Raw genomic sequence first — 25,542 nt, 5'->3', positions numbered from 1 at the left:
TTTCTTCACAGTCTGTAGACTAAAAAGCATTGTTTTTATGTGCTTTCTTTATCCCTCAGAGCTTTCTTTATACCAAAGATGAATTACATGCTAAAAGGACAGTTCTACCTCCAGTGACAAAAGGGAAGCCTGCAGTGACTGGCATCTGGCTCACAGTTGATGTTGGAATTAAATTAACTCCATCTTGAATAACTACATCAGAACACTAAATCTTGTCTTTTTACATCTCAGTGACAAAACCAGCTGAATGTCATTGTGCTAAGAAGTATAAGCAGATTATATGCAAACTGTGAGGCTCATGTAGTCACACCAGAGCAAGGGGCAGTATGAAATCCTAAAATTTAAATTAAAATTTCTTAGCTTTCCAGTTGTTAAGTAAGAAATCACACTAAATAATCACTAAAATAATCAATTGTGACTAAGATATTCAGTAGATAGAATTCATAAAAGATAAAAGCAATATATTAAGTTTAATTGCAGGGCCTAGTGCTTTCTCCTAAAATAAATAAAACTCTGGAAAATCTACCAAAGAACTTAGTCTCATCTTTAGTTTTGGAGTAACAGACTCTGAGCCAACACATACTGATTAAAATCATCCTGCCTTCCTTTCTCCCTCCTTTTTCTTCTGTGTGTAATCCTTCACAGTGGTATGCCAAAGGTAGTACAAAGGCTTGTAATTTTGTCTTTATTTTGCCACAAACATTGAGAACACCCCATACATAATTCCATAAATAATTCAGTCTGTCCAGCAGGTGATTTTCAAGGGCTTCACTTTATGTGATTCTCAAATACTTTTTGATGTAATTAAGTAAAACACCTGTAAATTCTTTTATAAAATATTTCAGAAGTTACAGTTACTTTGAAAAATCAAATAGTTTTAATAAAAAATGTGACTATTCCTCAAGCATTCAAAGAGTTTGTTCTTAGGCTGGATGTAGTTTAAGCATTTTAACCAATGAGTAGAGGTTGTTTTGCTTCTTGTCAACTGTAAGAAAGAATTATATCAGAAGAATAAACATCAGTCATGAATCAGAAAAAAAAGCTCCAGAAAAATCATGTTTTGTTGTAAAATCCTTCTCTAAGGACTTCAGTTCTGTTTCCTTTGCTTTGTTTACTTGCTTGCTTTTCTGCTTGGATTCCAGAGCCATGACAGTGGATGACAGATAGAGTAATTGCAAGATGCTCTGACAATCAGTGCTGGATTTCTGGGGCACCAAGTGAACTCAGGGTGGTGTCATGTAATCACAACCTGTTTACCTTTCTCTGCAATGGGCATTGTACTAGGATTTAAACTGACATGCTGTTTTTATACACAGCTTGTCCTTTCTTTTTCTTTCTTTGTATTCAAGAAGTAATTCCTGAATTGAACTCTGGAAAGCATTTTTCCCCCAGATACCTCTAGTTTTTCTGCACATGCATGCTAATTCCAAAAGCCTTTAACATTCAAGCAACATATCCTTGTTGACTGCTTGAATATTCCTTTCCTCTAAAGCACTGGTGGGGCTGTAGCCAGTTCCCAGTGGAGTGATATACACATGAACATTTACCAGGCCTCCACTTCTTCACTCTTGACTTGTCTGCTTGGTCCAAACTTGTTAATTGTGGTAAGAGTCGTGCTGATGGCTGAAACTGTGTTCATTTCCAAGGAGCTCCAGTGGGATGAAGGCTTCAGTCTTTTCTTTGTAACAACAGGACGTTTATTTGGAGGATCATCTTTTATTTAGAGATTGTTGATTTTGTCTAGATGGAGAGAATTAAGATGCCTTTCACAGCATCTAAGTAGAGGTTTGCAATCTTGCTGCAGGAGGGTAAAGGCTTTCACAGGTAAAATCTTTTTTGAAATTAAAAAAAGGACTTATTTCTTTGCAAAGACATGCTGTAAATCAGAAGGTCTATCCTCATTCAAGTCCAAGAGTCATCTAATATAGACATCAGTTGGAAAAAATTGCACTTTAATCTGCTGAAATATGGACAAAGTGTGAAAATGCACCTTTTTCAGGTTTTCAGATGGAAAAAATATAGTTTGACTATGTGAAAAGAAATTGTAATATGAAGTTTAAAATACTTTATTTGCTTTGTTGTCTGCATTCTGTGGAATATTTACCCAACATCCCACTAAAAAGCTCTCTGAGTGTGTGCTACATCTGATGCTGTTGTTAGGGGGACCATTCTTTAGGGAAGCATCATCTGGTATTTAGAGCTGAATGATCATGTTTCAATTTTTGAACGATGTAAAGTCAAGAACTACTCAAAAAGAGTTTGCACCCTGAGTTTGAGGCAGAGCTAGTTTATTTTTAAGCTCAAGCTGGATGTCTCTGGAGAGGGACCTGAGCAAAGAAATCCTTGGGCCTTTACAGCCTCCCAGTCTGTGCACAGTCTGTGCCCTGCACCTCTTGGTCCAGTGGTGAATTATCATCTGGGGTTTTCAATATGCTCTCATCTTCCAGCCTGAGGCCCTCCAGGGTCTCAGCCCTTATCTGAAGGTATCCAGTCTTTGTTTCCTCCCCTGCAGAGCCAAGGGAACTTCCCCTGCACCAGGCTTTGAGCAGGATCCACCCGTGCCAAGCTGGCAGTAGAAATGTGTGCAGCTTCAGCAGCTGGGTCTCTCAGTACTAGCTGGGAGTGCACTGGGCAGATGTACCTAACTGGTTTGTGTTAAAAACCACAAATAATTGTACAGGCATGTGGATAGTCTTTCTAGCACAGCAAAACTGTGAAGAAGGTAGTTACAGAGGAAGAAGCTACCACAGATGACTGAGATAGTCAAATGTGTAGACAGGTGCTTAGTTCAGTTTTCTTCAAGAATTTTTGTTTTCTCTATAAATGTTGCTAAAAATTCCCATTACCCTCTTTGAAGTCTCATGTGGTGACCCTTCAGAAAAGTGTTAACTCTGTCCTTTTGGGATACCTCAGGATAGCAATACTTGATCATGCTGTCACAGAAAGGGCTTTATGTGGAGCTGAATGCTGGTAGCATGGGAAAAAATGAAATCTTGGACATTTATTTTGTTTCTGACAGTGAGAGCATTTTGACATCTGAAAGTCTTTGGGGTTTTTATATTTTGGCTCTTTTAGATTTTGAGGCAGAACAGATAGGATGGATAAAGGACTTGACAACATTCCTTAATCACTTGATGCACAGTAGGAAAAAAAAAAAGAAATTACTTTGTCTGCTCCCTCACAACACCAGCATTATATATCGTCAGTGAGAAGACGGTTTATGCTCCTGTTAATACAGAGCTGGAAGACTGTAAAAAACATTTCTGCTTTGTGAACAAAGAAAATAGAGTGTAAAGACACATTGAAAATACAGGTTTTATACTTTCACTAACAGTGGCCCTGGATTTGCATATAAACCTATATATTAGAAAATTCTCATGCACATAAGCCACATCTAAATACATTAGTTGAATGTTAAGAGGAAGTATTGTGGTCAGAGAAATGTGACAAGTTTTTTCTTCTGACCCAGTCAGTGAGGTTTTCTGAAATTCTAAAAATTCAAAAGATATGTAACTGTCTTTTCATCTCTTGTATAAAGTACCAGTGCACATTGTTGTATTTTCACTATTCAAACTGACAAACTATGTTAAGCCTAATTTCCAGCTCATATAGCCTCTTTTTATGAATTCTTTAATGTCTGATGTATTCCTTAAGAATATCTTCATAGAGTTATATTCAAGTAGCCGTTCTGAAACATGGAACATAGTGAGGATAAAGACCTCACTACACTTTCCATAATAAATAATGATGCTGAGTAAATCCTCTTTTCCTTGTTCCTGAGTAAATAAGCTATTGTTTTAAGAAGCCTACATTGTTCAAGGAGCCTCAGTGGATAAGTATGTTGCTTTGGTGCAAACTATAACAGAATCTTCTGTATGGACCTATCTGTGCTCAAATGACAATTCAATTTGCATTTTCAGGTGAAATGTTCTAGACACACTAGACCTGAATAATGAAAGTAAATAGAAAAGTCAGTTTTCAACCACAACAGGAAACCCTGAAGGATAATGATAAAATATCCTGGAGGAAGAAACTTGGTCACAGGTCTACTTTTCTCCCTCTGGTCAGGGCTCAGTAGTTGTAGGGAACAGCCACAGTACTTTTAGGTGAGAAAAACTCACTTGTATCCTGTCCTTCTCATGTTCTGCTTCTCTTGTGTTGTTCCCTGCTGTTACAGGGATCACAGTTGAGATCAAATATATAAATTAAAGAAAATGAGACTGTTCAGACATGACCTCATCTACCTGACTTTGTGTGCCACCTCAACCATTTCTGCAATCAGTGGCAATTCAGTATCAGAGGACACTGGTCTGCAGTGGAAGAGATTGCAGTGTACCAAAATGCCATTGAGGCCCATGGAGCTGGTTATTTAGTGCTGGACTGTCCTTGCACTGGCCTCACTGACCCAAGCACTGGTGCTGCCAGGAGGCTGCTGAATCTGTCTCGTCCCTCTGAATATGTGTATGCCAAATCATGGTGATTATTCATGCTTTTATCAGCTGTTTCTGCAGCAAGAGAGCACTTCATCCCTTTTCATCTTTAGGATTCGCTTGTCAGGAGATTAGTGAAATTTGTGTCTGACAGCTAAATAATCTAATTATGGTCACCTTGCAGAAATAATGGGATTAAGATTCTGCCTGTTTTGTTGATAATATTCTGTTGTGTTGGGAGTCAGCCTAGGCTTGGAGTCAGAAAACACAAACTGTTTCCACCATGTTTTTCTTGTGTGACAGAACTAAGCAAGTCGGAGTGGTATCTACAGAGAAATGTATGTGGAACAAGGCTCACTGCCACCACCTAGAAAAGAGATTTATGATAATCAGCATGCTGGAGGAGAATAGATGGAAACTGAAACAGGAGTCTTTTGGAGTGTCTCTGTACCACCAGGCTAGAGATACAGAGGCACAGAATGATCTGCTACCCTTCTTGCTGGTGATGAAACCATTCTGCAGCCAAATATCCAAGACACAGCTTTAGAGAGAAAATGCAGAACCTCACTCACTTTGCAGCCATTTAGGTATTTAGGACACTGCTGGGAGATGCCATTATGGGCATTCTGGTTCATGCTGCATTTGACTTTTAATTGCAAACATTATTGACAACATGATAGATTTAGGTAAATGGAGTGAGACAGTTTATGCTGGGAGATGTCAGAGATTGCTGACAGGGTTGAAGATCTTGTTCTTGGATTTGGAATGTCTAAATTCTCAAAAAGTCTTTCAAGTTCTAAGTCTTGTTTTGTGCATGAGTCCCAAAAGGGTAAGATCTGCTTGCTTCTTGGAAATACTGAGCCTGATAGGTAGGAATGAATCAGGTAAAAGACTAACAGCAAAGCTGCAGTTGTTTATCAATATTTTGTAGCATAGATCATTGTGTGTAGAAGGGCTTGGACCATCTTATGTAAAGGAAGAACAGGGGAGGAGAAAGAATTATATTGAAATCTTCAGTTCAACCTGTTGGGCGTTCTTCGCTCCCATGTTTCCTTTTTTTAGAAGTGAACATTTTGATAAATTGCATTGGGCCTTTAACTGAAAAAGACAACAAAATATCCTGTAATGACTGTTTTTGTAAAGTCTGTGTCACGCAGTATTGGATCAGCAAGAATTTGAGTTGGGCTTCCTTTGTTCTCCTCACCACTAAGAAACTTGGTAGATATTTGACCTGTATGGGAGTGTGAATGACACAGAACAGTTGGAGAGACAGTAGGAAAGTTTCTGGATTATATGGGAGATGTCACTGCCTCCCATTTTTGCTTTCTTGTCAGAGAAAATGGTACCTGTGATAATAATAGTTGTTCTGGGACTCCCAGCACACAAATCTTAGCTATACTTGAGATTTTAGCCTCTTGTAGCAGAACCATCAGACGTACCAGATCACAGAGGATTCATTTGCTCTTAGAGTGAGGAAAGTTTATCTTGAGTGTTTCCTAATGAACAAATAAGTACTATATTAAGTTTCATGGAGATGTTTTCAGAAAGTGGTGACACATTTTCCATGCACATTTAGACCAACTGGAAACATAAATAAATAATAATTTTTTAAACCCCATCTGCTTTAGGAGCACTTTACAGGATGAGTAAAACACCTTGGCAGTTCAGGTCCACCTGAAACCAGATTTGCTTGACTTACAATTTTTATTCCTTTTTCCTGTCAGTGATGCTTGTTTCACCCCTAGAAATCCCAGAGCGCAGTCCCCTCACAATTACAGAACAGCAGTTCCACTTGTCTTCTCCTCTCCCTGTCCCACAACAAATTCAGGTATCCCTTCTCACTGGAGTGGGTCCTTTGCAACCCTCATAAAAATTACTTTAATTATTCCTCCTAGTTCCTAATAAAAGAGCAGCCTTGTTTGGATAGTATTCCCTTTTCTGTTCACAAGTTGTTTTCCAATACTGATTTATCACCTACACAGGCATTTGTTCTGAATGAACAGATGAATTAATGTTTTCAAGCATTACTCTTGCATCTGCTTCTATACATTAGGAAATTACTTTGCATAATGGATTTTCCACTAGGATACACAAATATCTTCCTTTTTGCCCGTGACTCTTTTTTTTGTGATCTGTAGCTTGTGAAATTTTAGCCTGTTGTGGGTTTATATGGTGTTTGGTTTCATGGCATAAAATCAATGATTCATGTATGGTAAAGCAATTACAAAAATGCTTACCTTAATTGATTGGTCTTGCATGATAATTTAATCTCTGAAAAAAACAAAACCTCCCCTAATTTAAAGGGTTTTCGTATTCCTTTAGTGAGCATGTCTTTATGAGCCAAGTTGCAGTGCAGTTTGGAGTATCTATTTCCATCATTTTCCTAAACAATTTCATGAAGAAGAAATTGGAATAAAGGTTTGATCATGACCAAGCAGGTACTGTGATGTGCAGCTATCTTGACCTGCCCTGAACCAGAAGCTGCCTTCCCAGTCTCGCTTTCATCTTGAAGGCATTCTGTACTTTAATCTGTGTAAATGCAAATGCCTGGTAGCTCCAAATTCTTCATTATATCTCTTTTAGTACAGTTTTCACTGCTTTGCAGGTGGATCTCAGATTTATCATCATCCTTCTTTAAACTTCTCCAGCACAACTAGGTCATGCACTTATCTTAGTTTTGCCTTCTCTCAATTTGCAGATATCTGTCATCTCCTGTTTTTCTGTTACCTCCCTAATCACTGGTTCAGTTGATGATTCTTATCTTTTATTCCCACCTCAGAAAAGAATTTGGGAGGTTCTGGAGAGTTTTGTTACTTATTTCTCTTCCTTAGCAGTTCACAAATTCTGGATTCTGAGTTACAAGCTCATCAGAAGGTCAGGTGTTTCTGCTTCCACCTGCAAATTAAGTTGCAACAGGATGATTTTGGGTACTGCAATTCACAGTCTGCATGGCTGTCAACATGGATTTGATGACTGTCTTGTGCACAGCTCTCAAATCTGTCGTTCCTCCCTATGTGCTCTTTTTACCAGCCTGAAATCCCTGCGTGTATGTGTGTCCTTTTCATAGATACATTTGACACATTATTATATATTATAAACATGGACCTCTCAGTATTCTTTATACACCTTGGAATTTTTCAGCTACTCAGAGAGCTCTACTCCTGTTGCTTCTTGTATTGACCAGTGTTGTCCTATAGTCCTTATGGTACTCAGTACTTCCAGACTAGATCTGGGCACTCTGGACTCTAAGCTTTTGTTCAGGTGGTCATGAAAGCACGGAGGAGCTTTGTGGTGTTTATGCAGACCTTGCCAGGAAAGGATGTAGAATGGCAGCTAGGGCTTTTCAGAACCAGTTACACTTATTTCCTCATCTACACATTGCTAGGATTTTAAAGATAGAAAACTTTCTTCATAGGGAGAAAAGCTGAGACAGAGAGGGGATGGCATGCATGTAATAATAGGAGAAGGCACATAAAGATGAATGTCACTCATTTTATTCTATTTTATTTTGGTGGGGGCAGATAGTGTTTGTTCATGGTTTCAACTTACCTGAGGCAGGTTACTGCTTATTATAAATTAGTCCACTGTAAATTAGTTACTTTTGCTAAAAAGAAATGAAAAATAATAAACTAAGAAACAGATATTGTCAATACAAAAATCACACTCAATCTAGCATGACTGAAATGAACACTTCTTGTATGAACAGAAGTCAAGTGGATTTCTCCCTGCTGCTTCTTTCAGCTTTTGGTACTGAATAACACTTTTCTCTAATTTCATCAATTGCTTAATATTCAGTCTACCAGTGAAACTTCTGTGAGTCTTCCCTGAAACTCAGGGAAGTGTTATGGGGTTATCATTTAAAAAGGTTAGTAAACATTAGTAAAGGGAAATTGGAGGATAACATTTTTATGAGTTCTCTATAATTTTTTAAAAAGGTAATCCCCAATAACAAACATATGTATAGTTTATAATTTGTCTCTTTTATTGTCCCTTTCTACTCCTATATTTTTGTATTTCCATTACTATTTTTTATGTTGTCCAACTTTTAACTGAATCTGCAAATTTTAAAGAAGAATAATTATTTTTTTTCAGAGTGTTGGGAAGAAATTACCTCCAGCCACAGCAACTCAGGAGCCAACAAAAATAGAAGTGGACAGCAGAACAAAAAGTAGGTTTCATAGGTTTTTCTTTTTTGCACTTTGTGCTATTAAAAGCAAGCTGAATACTTTTCTCTGATTTTGGTTAAAAGAGTGTCCTGTATATAAAAAAAGTGAGGATGCAGATAGATATATTTAGGATAAACTTTGAGTAGGTGGTAACTAGACAAAATGCTTTGCTTCACAGAATCCTCTGAATTGTTTTTTGCTCTCCTGACCCTGCCTCAAGTTTTTTGCCACCAAAAATCAAATTAAATTATGTGATCAACTTTCAGCCTTGAGGATACTTTGGAATTAATCAGAGTTGAATAAGATCCAAATTCAGGTTGTAACTTGTAGGTAGGTCATAGAAAAATTTCTCTCATTCTGAATGCCCTTGCCTTTTTCCTCTTAAAAAAAAATAATTATTTTACTTCTATTTCTTTATGTAGCAGAAATGAACTGTATGCATGGTATAGTTTATTTGGGAAATCAGAAGGGAAGGCTCTGGGGAGACCTTCCAGCAGCCCTCCAGTACCTGAAAGGTACTAACAAGAGACCTGGAGAGTGAATTTTTACATGGGAATGTAGTGATAGGACAAGGAGAATGGCTTTAAGCAGAGAGGGCAGGTTTAGATAAGATGTTAGAAATTTGTTACTGTGGGTGCAGTGAGGCACAGGAACAGGGTGCCCAGAGGAGCTGTGGCTGCCCCATCCCTGGCAGTGTTCAAGGCCAGGCTGGATGGGGCTCTGGGTCTAGTGAAAGGTGGCCTTGCCCATGGCGGGGGGCATTGGGACTAGATGATCCTAAAGTTTCTTTCCAACCCAAACTATTCTCTGATTCTCTGACCTTCAGTTCTTTTTTCATCATTTCAGTGCTTAGCAATGAAAAAGTAATTATTAAATCTTTCAGGTATGTCTCTATGTGGTTCTAGGGAGGCATATGTAACTAGCTTACCAAATAATATATTATATTCCCCATCTTTCAATTTTATTTATATAAAGTTACAACTAAATGTTACAGATTGTGGCGGAAAAGAATAAGAGGGAAGAGAACATAGCCATACCTTAGAAAAGAAGCTGAATATAACAGAGTTGATTTTCTTTAAATCTTGCACAGTCCTTCCCTGATGTGTTTGTCCTTTTAGATAGTTAGCAGATAACATTTTGTCTCGGAACTGAAACACATACAGACATATGTGGGAAAGCATCTGGATCAGCAGAGCAGGGTCTGTCTGAGGGAAGTGTGTGGTTACAAACTGCTTTGTACAGGTTTTCAGCTCAGAGTTGCAAAAGCAGCTTAGAAGAGCTTTCAGTGAGTTTTTGTCCATTAGCTCCACCACAATCCTCAACTTGCTACATCTTCTTATCTTTGCCCCGTGCCAGCAGGCTCTAATGGGAAACACTGCAAGAATTCAATTGCCCTGAGGAAGTGAAAACTTGAAATACTGAAAAATGTGTGAGCTGCTAATGCAGGAGAGGGCTCCTGGGCGTGTTTTGGAATTACCTTTGCCTACCTGCAGGCTGAGCAGGTCAAGCTGACCTGAGTGCAGCTGCCTCAGAAGGGATGGTCCAAGGGCTTTCCCACCTGCAGCATTAACCTTGTGTGGGCAGCCAGGCTGCTCCTTTCCACACCTGCTCATACTTCTGACAGCTGAAGCTGCTCACCAAATCCCATCCCAGGGCAGGGGAGGCTCAAACTTTCACATTTATAAGCTGAGTATGGAATCCTTGTGACCAGTGATTAGAAAACTATCTTCTGCTGTGATCCAGAGACACTTTTCCATCAAAAAACTTTTGGGCTCTGGATGGTCCTTCTTTCCCCTCTTTGTTATTTCCCTTGGACACACCGTTTTGCCCAGAAAAATCCTTCTTCTGTCACTGTCTTCATTCAACATCCATTTTGCTGGATTTGGTAAGAAGGATCGGCTACATATTTGCACAGTATCTTGTTGAATTTTAACTAAACTGCATTATTATTTTATCTTTCCTGGAATCTCTGGGGCCTGAGTAAAATTCTTGGCATCTCTGGTCATGCTTGGGAAAGAGAAGCATCTATAGGAAGGTCTGATGTAATGTAATTATATATAATTTTCTTAGCCTCAAATGATGTCATTGAAGCCACTTTTCATTCAGCTGAAGTTGTCCTTCACTTAAATTGAAAAACCTTTCAGTGCAAATGAAACATGCTTCAGTCTGGTTTGGTGTTTAATATAGGCAGAGGAATAATTTCTTCATGATAATGTCTGATAGTCAGAAATGAGGAGTATGTTCAGACTCTGGCATAGGACTATAATCTGCCTAATATTTGTCATTTCTCAAAAATTCAATTTTTTCTTTTTACCATGAATAAGACTGACTAAGCATTCAGTCCAGGGAAGTTTGCAGCCTCAGAAATGTGGTTAATGTTCCAATTGCTGCATTCAGCACAAAGTATCATTCGACCTTGGACCTCAAGTACTTTCACTTTTGCCTGGGATGGTGGTGTCCCAGTCTTTCTTGGAGTCTTTAACTGCTGAACAAAACTGCTGATCCCTTGGAAAACATCACTAAACTTTTATGAATGAAGGAATGCATCTTTGAAGAGAAAAGGGGAGAGGTATTAGGATTAGATTTGTGGGTTCCTAGATTTAGGGGAGTATTCTGCTCTTGAAGTGCCATCTCTGTCATGTAAATAGGATTAATGCATAATTGTTTACAATCCTATTTCTGGGGTGAGATGTATTGTTTTTTATGAAATAGCTTACTTTTAGTATGAGTGGCTTGTGGTGAAAAGGATATGTTGTAGAAAATATATGTAAGTTTTGAAGTAGCTCTGTTGGATTCTAAAATTCAGCAAAATAAAAGCATCCACATCATCTGAGATGTGTTCCAGATTACTGGAACAATGCAGTGCATTACTGCACTAATGGAGTATAAATAAGCACACAACAAAATAGCAAAGGCAGTAAGTCACAGAGTGCATTGACCACAGCACTTAATTTGATTATTCCACTCACTATTTAAAATTTGTGTCAAGCTATTGCATAGGAGTACCAGGATCACAGCAAACAGCTAATCCTTTTGCATGATGTAGAAGGTGTAAGGAATAGTGAATATGTATTAATAGGACCATAGTTACTTCTGTTTCTATTTTTTTAATAAGGTGGTGTTTTGACAGTTTACATCTGACTAAGTTCTGTGAAAATATTTATTAGTGCAATCTATTTATAAGAGTCTTGAGTTTAGAAATTAATAGTAAAGCCAAATTCTGCTGAGTATAGTGTTTGGATTTTTGTCTGGTTTGTGGTTTTGGTAGTAATTATGTAATTTGTCACTAGATTTTGTATGTTTTACAGCATTTCAGAAACATTTTATGAGTGATAGTGTCAAAGAGAGGATGTTTAAGTTCAAGGAATACTACCATAATGATGCTTGTTTTCTTACTTGGTATTACTGTTTGTGTCCATATTGATTGCTGTGTGATTTAGACTTTGCTGATGGGGAAATATTTAAGCCTCAAAAATTAACAATAGAAAGAAACAACACTAGAAGTAAAAGAAAGAGATTGTGTCATCCTGCCCTAAGAGGAAAAGCAAATTCCAGAGTCCTTGTCCCCTTTGAGATTTCAGCTTGAATGAATATTTGTCTATGGACTGCCTTCTTGAAGGTCTCAGCTCATCCTAAGAATGTGGCAGGAGAACAAACAGAAGTCAGGCTTTTGAAGTGAAACAGGGTTCACTGGTACAGCAAGTGGAGTTTGCTCAGATCTGGTTGGAACAGTATAATGTTTAACCAGTTTCTCAAAATACAAACAAATGAGTTTACCTGCAGTACTGCTGCAGGGCCCCAGGTCACAGAGCAGGTCTGTGACTGACATCAGTTCTTTCCCCTGCAGTTGTAAATGCATATTGAGGCACTGAGTGCTGTCAGTGAAGTGCTGTCCCTGCAGTGGCCTGGGTAATGAAGCAGCCGTGTAGGAGGGCTGTCCCTTGGATTGCTCTCCCTCTTGAGGCAGTGATTTTTTGAGGGTTGAGACTGTATCAGAAATGTCACATTTTCAACTTGGGGACAGGCAGTGTTGCACAAGGATACATGGTAACCACTCCCATAAAACATCTTGTTCTCTTTAGGTTTATCCATTCACTCAGTTCTGTGAGCAGTGCCCATTGCCCGTGGTTGGCAGGAGCTGGGAGTGTGCAGTGGGAGACTGTGCTCTGACAGAGTACTGCTGAAGTGATAAAACAGAGAAAAGCTCATGAGTATCATCTTTTTTCCTCCCTCACTGTTTCCAAGATATCTGCTGTTGGGCGGTTATTAACAGATTTATTTTTATCAGGTCAGGAGGAGAAAAAGAGGCCTCTGGAAGAACTGTCTGTGATATATAAACCCAATTTTAGATGTCTGTCAAATGTAAAAATGAGATTTATCACCTACAGCTGAGGGATACTTAGTATTTGTGTCTTAGTTTGAAGTTTTAATTTGGCTTAAGTTTATTTGCCAGGCATATAATAGGATATATTGTTTTGACTTTTAGTATTTTTCTGTTCTTTTGTTTTCCTCATTTGGAAAATCCCAAATTCAGCAAATTCCATTGTGGTCTATACAATGCTGTGTCTGAAATTAGTTTTTTCTTTCATCTTTTCTTCCTTCCTATCTAAACATGACTGTTGACATTAAGTGCTTTACATCCTCCTGCGGTGTTGTGCCCTGCTGAGTAAGGACAATTTTAGTATTGATGTGACATAGCCTATTAGATTTTTCTCTGCTTTTATTAATCTGATTTTAAAGGTTCATATTATTTGGAGTTCTATTTGCTTTGTTTTTGCTTGCTTAAATCATGTTGGTCTACCTATCCCTTAGGAAAAGTTTAAAAGCTGACTTTGTCCATTTACTCACATTGCAACCAACCCATCTCTGATGTTGCAGCATGATCCAATGGGTTCAGTGGTTTAGTGTATGGCTGTCTGAATTGAACTCAAGAAGTCCAGACTTCAGTGTACATAAACCACATTCTTTTTCCATGTCTGTTCTGTCACTCTGTGTTCCTGTGAATGTTCCTCTGAATGTTCCAGCATTCAGAGCATAGGGGGGCCATGAGCCTCCTCCAGCTCCCTCTTGTGCCTCTCAGAAGTTTGTCTCCTGGATCTTTATGAACCACATCATCATTTGGTTGATTTTTGATATTTTTCTAAATTTTAATTTCTTGTTTTGCTGCTATTTGGATTTTTTTTTTTTTAAAGAAAAGAACAGGTTAAGAGTTTGGTGGGGAGAGTGGACAGGTCAAGGGACTACAGAATTCTTGACATCAAAACTAGAAGGACAAGATGTGTAGCTATCTGCTAGAAAGAACTTATTTCCTGATCATCAACTGATATTTCAGATGCTGAAACCACAGCCCTCTCTCCACTCTTTCTATCAGGGTCATCATTCTGAAAGACAATTCAAATATCCATTCTTCAAACACCAAGCAAAACCTGAGGGAGGCTTATCTGTTACAGGACTCAGGATGCCCGAGCCCTTTGCTATCCAAAGCATTTTTAACATGAAACACGTGGGATTCATCCATGTCTTGAGCAGAAGCTGCACTGCAGGCATCCTGTCAGAGTGATGCTGTTTGGCATTTGCAGTTTTTTAGCTGTACTTTGTGCTTGGCTTCCCACTTAATCTTGAGCTGATGCTGTTATTGAACGGAGGATCAATGTCTGTGTCTGAGAATGGACGTTTAGGAATGATCATTGTTGGGCTCAGGTGTTGTTTACCTCTGAGAACCCAGCCAGTTCTGTTTCCCAAAAAAGAAATGCTAAGCCTGTTCCCAGTAACTAGAGTGTGCCTGAGTGTGCAGCATTTAGCTTCTTTAGTGCAGTATTCCATCTACATCAACTCTGGACTGATTCACTGAATCTATTATTTAGCACAGCTGCTTTTCAGAGTGTGGATATACTCAGAATAGGAAAAAAAACCCCACGATGATAATCTAAGGTAGCATGCCACTGAAGTGTAAAATGTGCTGAATCTCATATTTATCTACAGGCTGCTTTGCATCCACATAAGTTATTGTGTGTCAGCTTTCCACCAGCTTTTACCTAAAATGTTGTTACACTGTCTCAAAGACAAGGCAGTGAGCAGATGGGACATCCTAGCCAAGTCCACAAAGAGACATCCCAGCCCTTCCTCAGAATGCAGTAAAGCAACAGTTAGGCACCCCTTTCATCCTCTGAATCAGGCCCAGTGGCTTGGAAGAGTCACCAAATGTTTATTTCATAGTGTTCTCTGCTGTCAGAACAGGGAAAAGGATTTTCTTTCCTTGCTCACTTCTTTTCCCTCAAAACTTTTGTTCATTGTCTTCATCTGAATTTTGTTTCTTCAGAGACACCAGAGGAGTTGTGGTGAGTTGACCCCAGCCAGCAGCCATGCTCCACCCAGCCACTTGCTCCTCATTAGGGAGAGAGCAGGGCAAGCAAAAGCAAGAAAATTCATGAATAAAGACAGTTTGATAAATAAATGAAAGAGAAATAAAAAGAAGCAACACAAAGGCAACCAGCATTCAATAGATCAATTCATTCACCACCTACAGTGGATCAATGTCCAGCCAGTCTCCAAGGAATGGAAACCTCCTAGACCAACATCCCCAAAGCCCACACATTTTTATTGCTGAGCAGGAGGCCATATGGCACAGAATATCCCTTTACTCATCTTCAGTCAGCTGCTGTGTCCCCTCCAGCTTCTTGCCCACCCTGGCCTACTGGGGGGTAGAAAAGGGGAAAAAAAAAAGAGCTGTGTAGGTACACTGGGCAATAGCCAAAAAACCAGTGTGTTACCAGTGCAGTTTTAGTCACAAATCCAAAATACAGCACCATGTGGGCTGCTGTGAAGAAAACAAAGTCCATTTCAGCCAGACCTAATACAGCCATGGCCAGAAAACCAACTGCAATGGTTATGGGTAAATTCAAACATTTGTGTTCAGAATAAGAATTCTGTGAAGCCTAAGCAGTTTGTGTTTGCTTGAACCAATGACACAAAATTCATGCTGTTTCTGAGTGACAGTGTGTGAACTGAAGAGGAGCTTTCCTGTTCCCTACTAGTACTATTTAATTTCTCAGGCTGATGGTGCTTACAGAAAGCAAACTTTCAGATGCACATTTATGTCTGCTTCTTTACAGTTGATGTTCCTGTCACTAAACTTTAGAAGTTTGGATGGAGCTTATGGGTCAGAGCCCTAAGTTTGGGTTATAATCATGAGAGTTTGGTATCTGGACTTTGGTATCTGGGGGTGGTCCCACTGGAGATCTGTCACTGCTGTCCAGGGAGTTCAGATCATGGTTCAGCTAATCAAATGTAGGTGTCTGCCCTTGGGATCAGGAGTGGCTCTCAAGGCTTTGCTCATTTTAGTGACTTGATCTCCACTGACTATAGTGCACCATGTTGGTTTCTGACATCAGATGCCTGAATCTAAATTTAGACACAAGACTAAAGCTTGGAGGCTGAAATCAGTAGCCTGCATCTGGAGCTGTTTGAGGTACCCCCAGAGTATTTTGTCTTGACTTGCCTGCAGCTGTCAGACCAGAGGGACCTGGCAATTCCATAGGTTCAGCCATACTATGCACGTGTCTTACATATCCACAAGTGTATGAAAAGGGGCTTAGTGTCTGGGCAGCTGAACTGACCCCCTGGTGGAGCCTCAGATACCCTCAAGTGTGACAGTGCAGGTTCTCTTTATAGTAAGCATAAAGGAATAAGTCCTGTTATTTCAAATTAGTTTGTATTTCTGTGCCCTGCCAGTACTTCTCTGCATTGAATATGGAAGTTGTCTAGACACAGAGGTCATCAAAACTGAGACATTTAAAGTGAAATGAACATTTCTACAAAATCACATGCCCTTCTACAAACAAGTCAAGTAGCCAAGTAGTCAAGTAGTTTACTTGGTCCTTTTAGACCTGCTGCCTTAGAGTATCACATATTTTTATGCATAGTTTAACAGCTGGAAAACATATTCCCTTTTTATTTGCAAGGCACTTTGACATACTCATCTGTTGCACAGCAACATGTAAGTGTCTGCATTTCATGACAACTGCTTTTTATGATTTCTGAGTAGGAGTGCTGGCTTCTGTATTTTCCAGATGAAATTTGAGATGATGGCCTCATTTATAGACAGTAAAGGAAAAAGTGTCGAGGAAACTTCAGAGTAATACTCAAAACTCTTACCCTGAGTGTACAAGTGGTTTAGTTATTAATGCATGAACATTTATTAATGTATTATTTATTATTGTTGCACCATCTTTACAGATTCAGAAGTACCTGCTTTCTTGCACACAAGGGGATAGATAAGCTATGTCAACCTATGGCATCCTTTGTGCTCCCAGTTTATACAGTCTGGTGGGATGCCATACCAGTGGAACTACAGGAGGAAGTGTCAGATACAGGCTTACTCCAAGGGAAAGAGTTTGTGGCAGGTCGCTGTCTGGAGGAATTTCATTTGAGATGATGATTCTGGGGTACAGAGCTGATTCCCTGGATGACATGTGTGGGAATGCTTATCAGCATGCAGTTTTGTAAATATTTCATAATTGTTTATGAAGGTCTAAAATACAAAGAGAAAGATAGCAAGGAAATAAGGCAGCACAAAGAGACACTAATGGAATATTTTATGAAGATTATTCACCCTTGAATAAGCAGTTGTTATAAAGTGATAATTTATCACAGTGAATGTTCTTCCTTTCAGACAAGGAGTATTGCAAGGTGATATTTCCATATGAAGCACAGAACGATGATGAACTCACAATCCGGGAAGGTGATGTTGTCACACTTATCAGTAAGGTAAAAGCAATATTTTTCTCCTATAAGCAGTGATATGGTTTTTTAAATTGACATAATTTAATTGCCGTATAATTAGTATTTGTGCCTTTGACAATGTTGCTGCTAAACCAAAGCTAGTTTGACAGTGAAACATTACACAGACTTCAGAGCCCTACATCTCCTTCCTCTTGTGCTTTTGAGCCTTACCCTGATAATGAATATTAAGCACAGAACTGCCAATGTATACTCTTGAGTCTACAAATTTATACAATTAATTTTAATTTGAATCTGCTAGCAGATGAACATAAATTGTAAATTGATCCCTGTAAGAAACATAATGGCTTAGAGAATAAACTGGAAGATTCAACAAAGCAACAGCTTTGAATATCTCTCTTTGGTGCACAAGTTATTTTTCTTGTAGGAATTGTGAATTAGGTTTTTGTGTTAGATTGAGGTAATGTGCCTAAATTAACTTACTGAACAAAACATTTAAAATTTAGCCACCCTTAACATTCTGGTGAAGCAGAAAAAGATGACAGAACAGAAATAGTTTTAGATCTGTGTTTTTTCTAAAATTATGTGAAATTATTCAAGATTAGAAATGAAAAAACAGTGCCAGGATTTATACTAAATCTTCAAAAGCCACAGAGTGAGATGGTGAGTAAACCGTTGGTTTTCCTTTAGAAGAGTTGTGCACCATGTTACAAAGAACAGATTATAGTTTAGGTGCACTTAATTTCCAGCTCCTGTTTAAAGACTTTACAGTTTGTTTAAAAGTTTTTGCTTGCTGGACATAAATATTCGTGGGGGAAAAAACCTATAAACTAGAAAATGCCGTGGATTTTCCATGAGGAAGACGAATCATAACAATGTACACAATACTGCTGGTTTTGTTTGTGCTTGTATGAAAATAAAATAATTCTATAATTGATGTTGATAAGAAATTGTTACTTGACTGAACAATTTGGCACAGTGTGAAAAAACCTCCAAAATCTTGGGAAGTACATCTGGAGCAATGTTTGCCACATACTAAGCTATTTTCAGTCACAGGGGACATCTTCTTTGTCCTGAACAATATGCATGTAACCAAAGAAAAGTAATCAGACGTTTGGTAGGAAGAGAAACTGCAAATGTAAAAATAAATTATGTACATTAAATATCCTTTAATGACTTGCCCTCATTGACTTTTGTTTAGCTTGTTTGTAGAGCTGTGTAGCTTTACCTGATTTAGAATGTCCTCATGTGAGGATTTAACAGTGTTTCTGATCATGAAAATGGCTTTTAAGATGTTGCTCCTGTCCACTTTATGCTTTATTGACCGGAATGATTTAATTCCCCGAGATGCCTGGTCTCTGGGTGGAGCTGTGCTCAGCAGCAAGCACAGATAAAAAGACAATTACATTACTGAGGATTCTGTGTGACATTTCATTTGCTTTTCCCATTCTCTCCTTCCCTCTGCCTCTGCCCTCACAGTGGAAGGATATTTGTCTTTTATAATAATTAAGCTCATGATTTGACCACACTGATCAGTTTTCCAAACCACGCAGGGGAACGGTTTGGAATGGCAAATACACTGTTCTCTAGCTCTGTCCTTCTGCTCTCCACTGATATCAAGGCATTGCAGATATTTTATTTAATTTTCTGCTTTTTTTCTGTGTCATGTCAGGTCTGTGAACACTTACATAAACCCATACCTCTAGAGAGTAGGGGATCTCAATGCACAAAAGCCTGGAGTTTCTCTGTGGATGCCTTTTATGAGCCACTGAAGAAATGGTGCTTAACAAGCAGTCACTTTGCAGATCCTTTTGTGCTTTGCAGACCTCACTGCAGTCAGACTTGTGGGGTTTCTTCATCTGTTTTTAACACAGTTAAAAAAATAAAATTCAGGCTATGTGGAGTCAGGGTCGTTGCTGTAGAGTTCTGAAAACAGTAAGGTCTCCTTTATGCTCTACCACACAATACAGTAACTTTATTTTAGTCCAGATCTTCTGAAGCAGATGTCTGTTGTCATCCTTCTTTTAGTTAGCATTAACAAAGTCAGCCTCACCAATGGCTTCTGCTCTAGAGTTACCTGGAGTTCAAATCACCTCACTTACATGGCCAGTTAGTGAGCCATGCTGACCAAGAGGCATCAAAGAGAAACATATGGAATACTTCAGAAATTATTCTAATGGCTTTGCTGTGTAATCATGAGATTACAGAGTTTCTTTTAATTTATTTGTAATGAATTGCTTTCTATGCTGGAAAGTATTAGACAGCCTTTATTCTTCCCAGTTATTTAGACTCAAAGAGAGAAAACTGGTACTTTTAAGGAAACAGATGCATGTCATAGTACTTCCTACAACCACAGATGCATTATCCTAAAATCATGTATTTTGTTGAAATCACTAAAACCAAAAAGTGATATAGATTCCCAGCATAAAAAGTCTGCCAGCAGACTAGTCAGTTTTTCCACAGTTGAATCCACAGGAGTGTTGAAGTGATAATTTTAACTCATTCTGAATTTGCTTTTATTTGAAAACAGCATTGATGAGAACATGTGGGAGTGGCTGAAGTAATGAGTGAGTGACAGAAGAATGGGAGAGAAATCTCATTAAAAGAATGTAAAATGCATTACAATAATCTTAAAAGCACAAAGATGAGGGAGCACTTGATAATGCTAAGACAAAAGGGAATGGATCAAATGAGTGAAATGGGAAGTTCCTGCAGGAGGCTGTGCACAGGTGCACACAGAAGTGACAATGGGTATGTGAGGAAGCTGTTAGTCTAATATTTGTCTTGAAATGCTAAGCCCCAATTTTATGGAAAGGTGTAGAATTAGTAAATGCAGAATGCAATATCACCATTTTAACGGTATCCACAGATAAAAGGGATAAGAGTATAGAAGATTTCTCTCTCTTTTTCAGTTGAATTAGCTATAAAAGTCCCTTTGTCAAGATCATAAAATAAAGATCATAAAATGCCTAATATAAAGAACATTTTTTTGTCATGGCCTTTGCAGACTCTGTTTCAAGTTCTCACTCTTTTGATGGATGTTGGGATCTTGAATCACAAGCTGGTCAGAACTTTCCAATAGATCTCTCTGATAAGAGAATTTGAATATCTGAGGTTTCTTTGAAATAGCTAAAGAATACTTTGAACAGATTTGCTGGATCACAAGTGACCTCCCTAATCACCTGGAGAATGTGCTGGAAAGGTTTATTTAAGAGCTGAAGAAGGTCAGTAGATGCTGATCACTTACAGGTCAGCATGGTATGTGTTTGGGGAGATGTAGGGTGAAGGACGGCATTATGCAAAACCAATAACCAAAAATAATTGCCAGTTATTTGAAAAATATACACTATGAGATAAAGTCCAAAAATATCTCAGTTAAAATGTACCTAGAAGACTGAAGAGAAAAGCAGAAAGTTCATATACATCTATTCCAAAAACTTCTGGAAGAGGTTTTTCTTTCCTGCCTTTCCCCAGTGAAGCAAATTCCCTTGTAAATACCTAGAAAAGGTTTTATTTGTTAATAAGTGGAAATAAAGTGGGCAAATGCTATTCCTTTAATTACTTTATGCAGAATAATGTAAAAACCCTGAAAATATTGGTCAAAATTGTAACAGAAGGTAAAAACTTCATTTTCAAGGCAATAAACTAATAGACTTGGTACCTTTGCTTTGCAAAAAAGAAGTCAAAGAAAAATACACCTTTGAAAGAAGAGAATAAAAGCAAAATATAGTAGTTCTACTTTACAGTTAAGGTGATGATTGTGCATTTTGATGATTAAGTATGTTAATAAGATTAAAACTATGAATGGTAAGAGGCCATGAGATTGACACTAGATTATTTTTGTATTGTCAAACATTTGTGTTCCTTAGGTATTTTTTTTAGTGTCTCCAAAATATTCCTGACAGCATTTGGGTATGGGCAAGAACGCTGGTAATGACTGAACCCTGCAGCTGAAGGAGAGTGGCAAACAGGTCTTTTATCATACTCAAATATTCATTTTGAAGATTGTATTTGTAGAAAATACAATTTCTTCTAAGCAGCAGAATATTCATGTGACATTTTCAACTGTCATCATAAAAATTTTACAGGACTTTTTATTCCAGCCCTCTTAGAAGTAGCTGATGTAAGCTACTTTTCTACAAATTTATTAATAGCTTTGATAAACGATGACAAAATGCATAAGACTCTGAAGACTTCAGTGGCACACAGAAAATGACCTGTGTGAGGAATCAATAGAAGTAGCTACATAATTTCGAAGCAAATACATCAAGCACACACTGGCAGCTGTGCACTCATTCAAAAGCAGTTTTACTTGCAAGAATGTAAAGAAGATTTGATTGCAGTGCATCAATCTACCTGAGCTCTAGGCAATAAAGACCACTTTGTTCCCAGGAATGAAAATGGTCTGGATAAACAAAATTAGCTGCTTCAAAAATCATTGCAAATTTGAAAAGCTGGCAGCAATTGAAAGAGATGCTTACCTGAGCCCTAATTATCAATGGACAGCACAGATATCTGTGGCAATTCTGCTAATTCTGAATTTATAAGGTGATTTTGCTGATGCTATTCAAATAGTACTGGTAAATTTACTGCTTTGATATCATGAAAGACACAACAGAATAATTACCAGTGAAATACTTACATGACCATTTATCTGGTCTAGGTATTTAATAAGATATTTAATGGCAATTCAATTTGTAGAGCTTAATTCTGTGCTGGGGGGCAAAGAGCCACAAACCTAGTTCTAAAAATAAGCATAATGGCAATCACTTTTTACAAAGCTCTTATTTGCTTTTGGTGTTATTGTTAATAATTTATTGTGAGATCTGCAAGTTTAGTGGTTCAAAATGCAGTACATTTAGTGACTTCCTTCCCTGAAGCACATGCAGGGGAGTGATAAGACAGACAAGTAAGTAGAAGGAAGTAGAGAAGTGTAAGGAAACGATTCAATGAGGTTTAGTCCTGATATTCTCTTTCATCATGTCCTTTTCTGACTGGTGCAGTGGTGCTCTGTGTGTTTGTCCTGGAAGAGGATGGAATCCAGCCTCAGCAGAGCATTCAATGCTGCCCAATCCTTAGAGCAGCCACCAGGCAGTTAATTTAACCCTGACTGTATTTATAGGCAGTTACTGGAGCGTGGCCCTTTTTCTACTTCTTTTCCCTCTTACAACATCTTTAAATGCTCATCCTGGAGCAGGAGGGAATTGTCCAGAGCACTTTCTTTAGCTGAGCAGTTGGCCAGGGGAGCTCATCTGGGCAGGGTTGTGAAGGAAAACAGCTGCTCTGACGGAGGCAGGAGGCTCCTGAAGGGATGAAATTAGTAAGAGCTGTGTTAAAGAATCTTGCCAGTGAGTTGAGGCCGTGAGCAGGGGAAGGAGCAGGATGCAGACAGTGTGATAGAGGACACTTGCTGATACTCAAACATTTTGCTGGGCTGGGGAGTCACTACGATTGCCAGAAATTGTTTCTGTGGGGTTTTATTCATTGCTGAATTTTTCTGTACACCTTTAATTACAAACAGCACACACATATTTTACAAACCTTGGCTCTAAAAGTATGTGAAGTAATTAAAAACTTTAAAGTTTTTCTTTAAATACAAGCTAATAGGTAGGTATCACTAATTCTTCCTTATTAAGATGAAATCTTAACTATTTTCCCCTCTATGACTAAAAACAAACCAACAGAGTGATAATATTTGAGGTCATTAAAAATACACCTGATTGGCAAGAAGACAGAATTTTTCCAAGTAGAAATGTGGTAGCTTAAGATTTTCTCTTTCAAAATAAAGTTTAAGATTGTCTCTTTCTTCCTATAAAAGAAAGGAAAAAAACAGTCACATTTCATGATGGTCAGGTAGTTTTGTTTTTCTGTGATTGACAACTAAAATCAAGCTTCTAGCTCATTTTTAAAAATGAAAGAAATTAGGCATTTTAGAAATTAGTTTACTAATATAACCATGCAAAAAATTTAGGTTATTCAGGGGAAAGTATGATCTGGTTTAATAAAATAAAAATACAGCTTTCTCTCAGAGTAACATAACGGACTTTTGTTGACACTGAATATTTGGTCATGCAGGTGCCCCTTTTTGGGGTTTTAATATAAGACATTTTGCACATTTGTAACTTCAGCAGCAATCTTGCATACAGAAACTGAAAGGAATACAGTAAGTAAGCATTTAATAGTGCTCACCTTTAAGAAGGCTTTTATGATAGCTTTAAGAAAGCTTTTATGATGTTTTGTGTCTAAACAGAAGCATGTAAACAATAAAGGCACTTATTTCTTGCCTCTGGTAATAAATAGGCATTTCCCTCAGAAAGAACAATACCATAGAGGCTCTGAGATACCATGAATTATTCATCACTGGCCAGAGCTAATAGCCGTACCTAATCTGCTTTCTGTGCTCCTTGTCCCCTACCCTTCAGCACTTCCCTTGGCACCAGTTTTCCCCCCAGGACTCCTGCCTCCTCCTCTGGTTGGGAAACCTGCTGGTGTCCCGCTGCTGAGTCCACACAAGAGATTGTTTTGCACATGGTGCATGCTGAGGGTGCAGTGTTACGTGATGGGTGGTGGGTGGCTGCTGAAGGGGATGGTTCTCCTGCCCTTTCACCATGCATGTGGCAACCACAGGACACACAGGGACAGTGATGGAGGAGTGGGGCTGTCCCAGCAGCTTCCTGAGAGGTTGGTGTGGCAGTAGGGTCGCTTTTCCCTCACCTGAAACTTTCCTCTGTAGGTTTTGACTCATGGGAATCAGAAGGTTTGGATTCTTGCTGGGTTTCAAGCCATGGGCTGGGGAGTAGTTCCTATAAAAGGAGTTCTGTTTCGTATACCTGCAATGTGTGCAGCAAGTGCCTGGGTGAAACTTGTGTCACTGCACAGGAGCAGGACTGCTTCCTCAAATGAGTGATACAAAGCAGTTATATAAAACTTGTGGGCACACCAATGATCAAGTAAATGAATGTTCATTTTCTGAAATTATGTTACGTACTCAGTAAATTATGGAAAATAGACACTGAGTAGTTCCTCTTGCTTGAACCTTGTCATTGGCCAAGATTTTAAATGTTTATAAATAATTTTGTAACACTTATTCATATCTTGCAGTGTTTGCTGGCTGCTGTGATTAGCAGTGGGGCATTAAGGTCTCTGTAGAGGCAAAGCCTGACAATGTTTAATGGAGAACCAGGTGCATCTTACTTTTCATTGGTATCTTTAGAAATATTACTGAAACACAAATGTTTGAGCTAAGCACTTAAATAAGCTGTTAAGCCTGTGATTAATCCAGGGAGAGTGGAACAGCCAGCACTCAAATGCTGATCTCATTAGTATATTAATATATTTTTTTTGAAGTACACTCTGAAGTTCTCTTTTCCTGTCCTTGTTACCACCAATGACAATGACCAATGCTACAACAGTGACTTCAAAAGAAGGGGATTCTTTTGTTCATGGGAATCCCAAATTTGAATTTTGACAAAGGCAAGTTCATGCCAAGCTATTTAGGTGAAGTGGCAGGATCCCTCATGCATGCAAATGCTTCAAGATTTGCATCATTGGAAAGGCGTTTTGTTTGTAAGTATGTTTAACACAGCCAAGCTAATCTAAAAAGGTGACATATTTTGAGATAAAAAAGGAAAGAATCTTTTTTCTGCTTAGAAAATATATTGCTGAAATGCTGAGGTGTCTGGAAAACTGTGATTATTGCTCACAGTGTGGACTTTAGATGCACTGCTTAGCTTCATTCTTTCTTCTATTCTGGATGTTGGGTTCACCTGCTGGTTTGATGGTATTATCTGAATTCCAACCTTTTCAGGGCAGGGAAAGCTATTTCAAGGGGAAGTAAAAATGCACATACAGTGCCAAGTAATTAGTAATTGTAATTAGGACCTTGGTCCTAAGATGTCTTCAATCTAAGTAGTAATAGCATTAAATAACCTTACAAATGTTTTGTTCTAGGTTTTTATAATCTTTCTAAATACAGAAAATGTAATTATGTAAATATTTTATCTTGGCTCATCAGAGGCATAAATTATGTCTGATACTAGCACCACCTTTCATGTTTGTGTTGGTTAATTTAGTTTTAATTTAAGTATTGGAGTGTTAGTTTTATGATGTGGAACATTTATTCTTTGCAATAATTCTGCTGACTGAACATTGCAAATGAAGTGAATCCTCAGTAGAGCTTGTTTTGTTCAATAAACAACTCAATTCTT

At 38.4% G+C, this 25,542-nt stretch overlaps 1 protein-coding gene across 2 annotated transcripts in view; it reads left to right on the top strand.

Moving 5' to 3' along the window:
• The window catches only part of SH3KBP1 (SH3 domain containing kinase binding protein 1), a 209,947-nt gene that overhangs the window by 140,422 nt on the left and 43,983 nt on the right, over positions 1 to 25,542 (top strand). For both annotated transcript variants that reach the window (XM_063392917.1, XM_063392916.1), the window contains exons 7-8: positions 8,523 to 8,598; positions 17,268 to 17,362. In XM_063392917.1, coding sequence (XP_063248987.1) covers positions 8,523 to 8,598; positions 17,268 to 17,362 — 171 coding nt within the window. The remainder of the gene's footprint in view (positions 1 to 8,522; positions 8,599 to 17,267; positions 17,363 to 25,542) is intronic.

The sequence above is a fragment of the Prinia subflava genome, chromosome 3 (assembly GCF_021018805.1).
Source record: "Prinia subflava isolate CZ2003 ecotype Zambia chromosome 3, Cam_Psub_1.2, whole genome shotgun sequence".
Taxonomy (NCBI): domain Eukaryota; kingdom Metazoa; phylum Chordata; class Aves; order Passeriformes; family Cisticolidae; genus Prinia; species Prinia subflava.
This window is presented reverse-complemented; position numbering and strand designations above follow the sequence as displayed.